Below are 9,403 nucleotides of genomic sequence, written 5' to 3'. Positions count from 1 at the left end.
CTAGGACGTATTCTTCACGATGATGTTGGAGTGGCTTGGCCACGTTTAATTTCTAATTAGCTTGTTTAATTTTATTTCCGAGGCTTAGCCTCTCATTTGCATCAAAAAAAAATAAATTATTTTCCACTAAATAATCTTAGGCTTATTATTAAGGCCTTAAAAACTGAATAGAATTTCATGATCAGCCATGAATTATGTTTATTTGTACTTTTTTTTTTTTTTTTTTTTTTTTTTTTTTGTGTTCCACCCGGTTCACCCTTTGGGCTAATCCGAATTCGGGGATCAGTTCTGGGTGGTTAGGTACTTTCAACAAGTAGGCAAGGTGATTACCTTATATGTTTAATTGGATACTAATTGCTTGGATGCTTTTACAAAGCTTGAAATGACTTGCTAGCTGGGAAAAAGTGGTTTGTAGGTATATCTTTAAATTTATTTATAAAATTATAAATTTCAACTATGTAGATATGGACAACAGACTCTAAAAAGTGCTCGGTTCTTGAGAAAGTGTATTATTATACAGTGGAGGAATAGAATTAATAAATTAAGGGCAAATCAAAGTGTAATTATCCAAGAAACAACCATTGTATCAACCAATGTTTTAGAACTAAATGCTGGTAAGATATGATAATTAATATTATTATTAAGATGATAATGCAATAAACAGACGTGCATCGCACAATTTTAAGACTAGTTCTCATTCAAAAATATATACCTCCAAAACAAAAAAAAAATAGTAATTTATGATTAAAGTTTAACTTTATACAAAAATTAGCACTTATATAAACAAATTTAGTAATAAAATAATTAAGTTAACATAATATCTTGATTAAGCCACCTAAATCACAAATTTTGTTTTTGTTTATAAAATAAATTAATAAAAAAACTAAAGAGGTTTATGAAAAATTTATTTTGTGTAAACAATTTATAAAAATACCTTCTCGTTCAATAGGATTATATTGAAACTTGTTAATTCATCTTATTTGCGAAAGTTTAGTATGTCAAACAAGCTAGAAACTCGTAGTTAATTTTTCGATCAATCATTTTTGCTCGAATTTATTTCTCAAATTAAATTAGATATTTAGATCTGCATGTAAAAACAAAACATAAACATATACAATCGTTACGTATCCCAAATAAACACATTCTAAGTAATAATTACAAATGTATATTTAAACATGGATTTTAAAAATTATGCTAAGAATTACCCAATCATTGATCATGACCTAAAACTGACACAAAATTACTAACACAAAATTCACTTGATGTGGATTTGTATTGATACAGAATTGGAACAATTTTTATTTTAATCATAAATGCTATCAAATTTTATCTTATAAATTTGGTCACTTATCTTTAATTTTTTACCATTAGTTTATAAGATAAATGTCTTTTAAAAAAATTATAAGATAATTTTATTTATGGTTTTTAAATCCACGTGACATTAAAATTTTATAATTTGTTACTTTTACCTAGGTGTCAATATAATTTTTTTTTTTTTTATCATTCGTCACTTTTTCTTAGGTAGCAAGTGATTTTTTTTAATTCTAAAATAAAATACAAATCTAATTTCTAATTATTCAAAATAATACCTTTACTTATGTGGCGCGCTGAATATTTTCCAAAAATGCCTACATACTTTTTTTTTAATATAATAATATTAGATTAGATGTATTAGATTAGTAATTAAATGATTATAATGATTTTCTATTATTTTTTATTAAAATATATTATAAATGGATCTGATTTTAAAGAACTTTTTAAAAGGAATTTTATGATGGAAATAGTATTGAGTTATAATATATTAATTAAAAGTTATGATTAATTTCGTATATATGAAATATTAGAATTCTATCGATAATAAAAATTTATACAACATTTTTATCTTAAAAATTTATCCAAAATTCACTTGCTTAGCATCATATGTGTTAGAATAATACATATTTATCTCCTATATGGATCGACACTTGGCCAAAAACTGGAATGCCAAGTGTCGATGTCTCGTGACCTAACTGCGATAGTGGCTTTATATATACAAGCTAAGATAGTGCACGCCATGCGTGCACAATATAAGAAATATGTATGTAATATTATAGTAGTGAAAGTTATAAAATAAAAGGTTGAAATTATTACAATTAGTAGTAGCAATACATACATGATTGGAAAAACAGAAATTACTACATGAAATTAAGTTTACAAACATTAGTCATTAGAAACACCGGGCGCAGTAATTTTGTTCATACAATATGCTCGTCACAATTTGTCTATCCTGCACCATGTTAAAAAAATATATATTAGAATCTAGTTATAAGATGTATATAACAATTGCAAAAGATAATACTTGGAAAAAAATAGTAAAAAAAAATAGTGTGAAGCATAATATTAATTACCGTGTTTCTAAACTGCTAAGTAAAATGAGGCAGGAGAACTTCTTTATAAACAACGTTTTTAGTGAACACACCATCTTTTCCTTGAATGCTGCCATTAGTAACCAAGATCTTGGTCGTTTGTTGGGAAGTCCCTCTTGATAATGCAACATACAACTGGCCATGACTAAAAACATGTTTGGGAAGATAAATACCAACATGAGGAATGGTTTGACCTTGAGATTTGTTAATGGTCAAGGCAAAGCACAATTTCACTGGAAATTGTTTTCGAATCATTTCAAATGGTAACTTTGCATCTTCAGCTGTTTTTAAAGAAATGCGTGGAATAAATACCCGTGTACCTTTGCAATGTCCAGTCATGATTTCAGCCTCTATAACATGATTCATTAAATGACAACATATTAACCTTGTCCCGTTGCATAGGCCGCTACTTGTATCAATATTTCGCAAAAGCATTATGGGTGATCCAACTTTCAACCTCAAAAGATGTGGTAGCAAACCACCAAATGACAATGAATTTAAGAATTCTTGTTGGTAAAGATTTTGACGGTCTTCTGGAACGAAGTCAAAGGAATAATATATTTTTTCATCTCCGGCAAAATCATTTAGTATCTTCTCATTTAGCATATCAACCTCATCATTTGTCGGAGTTATTATAGTCCTCTCTACCATATATGTCACATCCCCTCCATGTTCAGGTAAGTTTGGGAATACCTGATGGATTAAGTTATCAATCGAGTTCTGGTTGCCATTTGGGATGCATAATGAAGATGGTAATTTAATCATGTCTTCATTAACTACAGGCTCCCTTCCATCACCAACTCTTAAAAGAAATGCTGCAAATTCTTCATCATGTCTGGATCTCATATTTTGAGTGAGGTGAAGTTGCTGAACATGCCTCCAAAGTGTTGATTTAACTAAACATGCATCAATGGTTTGAGCTTTTGTTCCTTTAGTCACAACTGGAAGAATTTGCCTAAAATCTCCACCAAATACTACAACCTTGCCACCAAACGGAAAGTCAACCTCCATTAGATCTCTCAAGCTGCGATCTACAGCCTCATATGCATGTCGGTGAGTCATAGTAGCTTCATCCCATATAATAACAGCTGCATGCTTTACCAATTGTGCTTCAACATCTTGTTTGCTAAACTTCCACGTTGATGAAGCATGCAATGTTACTGGAATCCCCAAAGTTTTATGAGCTGTTTTACCTCGATGTAATAACGTGGCAGCAATACCTGAGCTAGCTACAGCAAGACCAAATTTCCCTCTAAGCTTAACAGTTGCAAGAATGGCACGATATAAGAAGGTCTTACCTGTACCACCTGGACCATCTACGAAGAAAATTTGATTTTTATCTCCATCTATAGCTTCCATTATGACATTAAATGAATGGCGTTGGTCATCATTAAGATGCTCAGCGCAATGCACATCTTCTGGTGGAATGGGAGCGGAGATTTCTTCATGTATAGCCCTGGCTAATTGTATGTTGCCATCTAGTTGCATGCTTATGTCAGGGAGGTCAAAGTCACTAATAGTGCTACCCAACTGCTTCAACATGCGATCTATGTCGTAAAGAACGGAGTCACGAACAAATGATGTACTTGGAGGATTGGATAAAGTATAATCTTCAACCATAAAATGGAAGAATTCATCCCATAAAGCACGAACACCACTTGGTTGGCAATAAACCAATATCGTGGCAAATAATCTTCTCAATGAAGATGGCATTTTAGAGTTTGATGCTTCTTGTAAACAATCATGAATGCTCGCATCATTCTCCATAAGACCTAATTTTTCAACTGCTTCTCTAAAAGTGGGATAGGTAACTCCATTGACGGTTCGTAGATGCTGGAATGATTCAGGGCCTTTGATATGATTAAGTACCTGTCGCAAGAAAAATCTCTCTCCTTCCATTGGTGATGCTGTGTATATTCTTCCAATCACTTTCAGGTTATTCCTCCTCTTCCTCCATGTTTTTGTTGATGTCATCCATCGGTAACGCCGAGGAAAGTCTTTATAGAGATAAGAACTTGCCTCAGGATCAATGGCATTCATCTTAAAGAATTCTGTGAGCATGGTTTGGGAGTTTTCTGGCATTTGAAGGATATCTTCGATAGATTGATTTGTATTAAATCGTACCTGGTGTCTATCTGGAAGATGGAGTTGTAATCGTTCCACAGAAGGATACATTCGAGTGATTGGAAACTGATAAATTCTCCATAAGGCCTCGGGTGCACAAACCCACCTAGCATCCACAAATTGTTGAATCTCATTGTTATCTGCTCCTGCTCGTACTTCCATGGAAACACGATCAACACCCTTGTGCACATATTTGTACAGATATTTGACACTCTTGATGCTGCTACAAATCTCAACATTTATATGACAATCATACTTTAGTAGTAACCATGGATTATAGGGAACAACCCAACTATTATCAACATAGGTTGAGCTATTCTCATGCAAAGGCACAGCAACACGATCATCGCGACGACGGTAAACAGGGTAGGAGTTATCACCTTGAATAGTGCTTGCAGAAAATGGTTTTGGGAATTTTCGCTTACAAACTCCATTTTCCATGCAAGATGAATTTCGGTGTCCAACACCGCATGGGTTATGGATCATGTGTTTGAGAACAGCACTATACAATCGTGGCTCCTCATCTCTATCTGGTATTTCAGCTTTCACGATTTTGTCATATTCTTCGGGCGATCTTGGTTTGTCGTTTTCATCCAAAATGAGTAACATGTGAACATGTGGCAAACCTCTTTTTTGAAACTCAACGACATAGACATACGCCACAACATTCCCAAGGACGCCTTTATCAACAACATCACTCTTGAACTCTTCAAATTTTGCATGAAATATCCTAGTGATTAAATCAGGTCGGTCTTGTGCTGTTTGACCGGGTAATAACTCTTCCACAATTTCTTTCCATGATGGGTTGCATGTCATAGTGATGAAAAGGTCCGGCTTTCCATAATTTAGAACTAATGCCATTGCATCTTGATATCTTTCATTCAAGTCTCTTGGACTTCCAACAAATGAAGAAGGTAAGACGGTTGTTTTCCCAACATTTACTGTTAGTGATTTAGGGTAAGTATATTTTAGCACACTAATAAGGAAATTTGTAGTAACCATAATGTTTTAAATTATATATATGTAACTTTTTAAAAAAAATACCTGGATTTAGTTCTCCAGCAGCCAAACAATCTTGTAAGCCTTGGTATAGTTCAGCTCTTATGGTATGTTGATGGTCTCGGATCCATCTTAGCTTATTAGCCTCAATTTTGACAAAATTGTCAACAACAAATTGTTGGAACAGCCGTTGTGCAAGCAAGATGATTGAAATAGAATGTGGACGTATCTGCAATAAAAATCATCTACATGGATTAGAAATAATTACGAAAATCAATTTATTAACACATATATGTGAGTGTAGTATCATTACTTGGAAGTAATAAGCGTAGAAAGCTCGGCATGGAATTGTTCTTCCATTATTGCCAACAATATTAATCGACCATCCATAAGAACCATACGGAAAAAGTAATGGATATTGTAGGGGATCATAATATCCTGCCGTGTCCATGATAGTCATTAATTCACCAGAATTTGACTGGACTAAAATATCTCTCGGATTCAAGTTTGCAACTTCTTCTCCACCGATAATCACTGCAGCAACTTGGGAAGCAGATGGTAAACAATATTGTGGCCGATTTGAAGGTTGTTCGCGAATGTGAAGTGCACATTGATATATGTCTTCACGATGTGCTAGAGATCGAAGAGTATGGACAAATGGATTGCATTGATCCAGAATAGCTTTGATTCTTGGTATAATGTCTCGTCGCAACGTGCTATTTTCTGCTAATCGATTCTCAATCTCATGTTCAGTGTCGTATATGTACAACTGAAGGAATCGTGGTCGACAATCTGACCCATTAGGGAGTAAACCACCTATCTTATGATATATGGAACCTTGAGCTCGAAAGGTATATACTCCTTGTTGGGCATTTGCTAAACTCTCATCTATGTGAACACCCATGGAAGTGAAGGCATGTATGTGATTTAGTTTTCTAAGATTATACCTAAAATCCACTCCAATAGGTGTTTGATCAGTGTATAATGATAGCAATTCTGCAGGAACTGGTATAGTTGGCAAGATTATCTTTCCGGACATACAACAAATCTGTGATGATTCTTTATGAAAAAGTCGAGCTTGACAATGTGAACATAGTCTTGGAGGACAAAGTTGGACATTTGGGACTCCTCTTCGCTCGTGAAAATTTATTGCAGATCGAGGATTCACTCTTTGCCTAATTATTCGTTCATCAATAGTGTTTACATGCATGACATTATGATGGTCAGTGTTCGAAGTTCCACTACTTTCGCCAATTTCCCGGACACTATTTTGACAGTTGCCCATTGCTGTATGAAAATTCAATTTATAATAAGTTGTGAGCATTTTTAAAATCTTATCTTAGATCTTATAGTAAACATAGGCACATTCAACCTTTCTAAAAGACGGGTGTGAAATAATGATATTGATGACGAATGCGAGCTATGTGTGTTTTTTTTAATTAATATATTTATTATAGTTTAACAAATTAAATCTTTGCAATTTTTTTGCTTTTTGTTAATTAAAATTACTATTACTTTTATTAAAAATGCTAGCAAATCAGTTTTATTGCATGAAATAACGCAACAATTAATTTTTGTACATGATGATATGTTTTTATGATAATAAATAAATAGTAATCTTAATTTTATAATAATATTCTGTTGGTTTCGTACACAGATAGATAAATAAAGAAGTAATTAATCAATAAGCTTGTGTATAACATTGTCATTAAGTAATGTGAACATTTTGAAAAGTCTTAAAAGTGAGACTATATCAAACTAAGTAATAAACTCACACGTAAGTCTTGAGATAGGGTCTGCAAGATTGTCTCTAGCATTGGAGTTACTTTGATTGGTAATGTCTCTTAGAGAACTTGCCGTAGCATTTTGTCGAGATTTCCTCCTTAAATTATATGACATGCGCCTTTGAGCATTTCTTGTATTAGCCTCTTGTGTAAGTTATTCAGGAGTCATTCTTTCTCGCCTTAATCTCCGATAATTTGATGAATTTGGCCTTTGATTTTCCATATATTGGTACCTACAACCATTCATTTAAGGGAAAAAAATTTATACACTTGATCAAGAAATAAGTATAAAGTATTTCATAAAGATTTGATAAATTTTGATTGCCAATATTACAATTTAAATATCCGAAATTGTCAAACTGTAGATGCTCCGTGTCTATATCCTATCTAGATTAATAACTTTTGCTCGAGTTTTTGGCATTAAGATGAGTGTTGCATTGAAAATTTATTTTCAAATTTGTACAATTCATTAGCACTGCTATGTACATAATGTGGAACATACATACTACAGTATTTTATTCACTTTTATTAAAAATATTTGGCAATAATCCACATTCTTAAAATTGAGACAACAATAATACGAATTATTACTCTAGTATTAATAATTCACATGTATCTTGTCTGTAGCATATGCAAGAATAACTGAGTTTCTTTTGTTAACCCACGGTTTGTAGTAAAAGGTGCTTGGACATTTAATTTTTGCTCACTTAAAGGAAGACTAATTCGAGTAATGGGACCTTAAACATAGAAAAATCCAAACATCAAGACTTATATATTAGCCATTCAATGCCATAGGAAAGAGACTTAGGATTAACGGACTTGTATGAAAGACATACGGAGTACTATTTTGACAACTCTACAATATCATATCATACAACTTAGTAATTGCAATTCACTAATACCCCAATTAAGGTATGAAAGATGATTATTAGTTACTAATGGCTCTTATTAGTATAGGAGATAATATTAAGAAAGTATCTTGATATTATCTTCTAGCATATATCACTCCCGTATTAAGCTACTATCCTACTGCATATCATATCATATCTTTTGATCATGCAATTATTTTGTGATCTTTAATAGACATTTAAAAATAGCTAAGTGATATAGTAATGTAAGGTAAAAATCATAATAAAAATGTAGGTAAAATTGAGATGAAATTACTTTTGGCATTGATGAAAATTGAGATATTGTTGTACGTCGTGCATTTGATGTTGTAAGTGCCTTATCCAGTGAAAGGTCACATGTTTGTATCCACTTGACTTTTAATTGTGCAAAATGATCATTGTGAAACCTGAGATAAATACATATGATACAGTAGTGAGTGGAAAAAAAAAATAGTATCACATACATTACGTTTACTTTATATTATATAATGGTTGTCATCGTTTTATGCCTATCAAGAGTATCTAGTTGTTATGGTGACATTTCAATTCTTATCCTTTTTAATGTCAAATAATTTTGTAGGTGATAACATATATCAAATAATTAAAGTATATAATTATCTACACGTTTTTGGGATGACTGTGGTTTTAAATTTTTTTTTGATAAAATAGAAAAAGAGAAAGGAAAAATAACTACTACATTAATAATCTTAATCACATGAACAAACGTAAACAATTTATAATGGAGAGGCAATAGGAAATTATTGGACTACACTATAATTATGTATAGTAATATTAATAAACAACAAATTTTTGTGTCAAAAATAAATAAATAAATAAATAAAATTAAAAACATTAAATTTTAAGAGTCACTCCCGTATTAAGCTTATGACTTCAAGATATTTATAGAACTCGTATGTACTTCAATTAAATGCACTAAGTTAATCAAATTTCATTTTTTGTCCGTTTATCTATTTCTTGATATTATGTCATCAAACAAATCAATGAAATCTCTCATTTATATGACCTTACACCCTTGTCAAAATAAAAGAAACAAATGTTAAGGTGGTAATGACTATGGAGATGAATTAAGGGAGAAAGAATTAAAATCTATTTGAGTATAGAAAGTTAATTTACATATAGTCTGATCGATAATCATCTATTAGTCGCCTCAATAGAATTAAGATAACTTTTTGCCAAGCTGGAA

At 32.0% G+C, this 9,403-nt stretch overlaps 1 protein-coding gene across 1 annotated transcript; it reads right to left on the bottom strand.

Moving 5' to 3' along the window:
- Positions 1-2,402: 2,402 nt before the first annotated feature.
- Positions 2,403-6,813, bottom strand: LOC145627815 (uncharacterized). The gene is made up of 3 exons (XM_081680161.1): positions 5,842-6,813; positions 5,574-5,757; positions 2,403-5,470 (listed from the first exon to the last, which is right to left on the bottom strand). The coding sequence occupies exons 1-3, from the start codon at positions 6,811-6,813 to the stop codon at positions 2,403-2,405; spliced, it is 4,224 nt and encodes a 1,407-aa protein (XP_081536287.1).
- Between the last annotated feature and the right edge of the window lie 2,590 nt (positions 6,814-9,403).

The sequence above is a fragment of the Chenopodium album genome, chromosome 4, assembly GCF_948465745.1.
Source record: "Chenopodium album chromosome 4, dcCheAlbu1.1, whole genome shotgun sequence".
In the NCBI taxonomy this organism is placed as follows: domain Eukaryota; kingdom Viridiplantae; phylum Streptophyta; class Magnoliopsida; order Caryophyllales; family Amaranthaceae; genus Chenopodium; species Chenopodium album.
The sequence above is the reverse complement of the archived record's forward strand: the minus strand, read 5'-3'. Positions and strand labels throughout refer to the sequence as shown.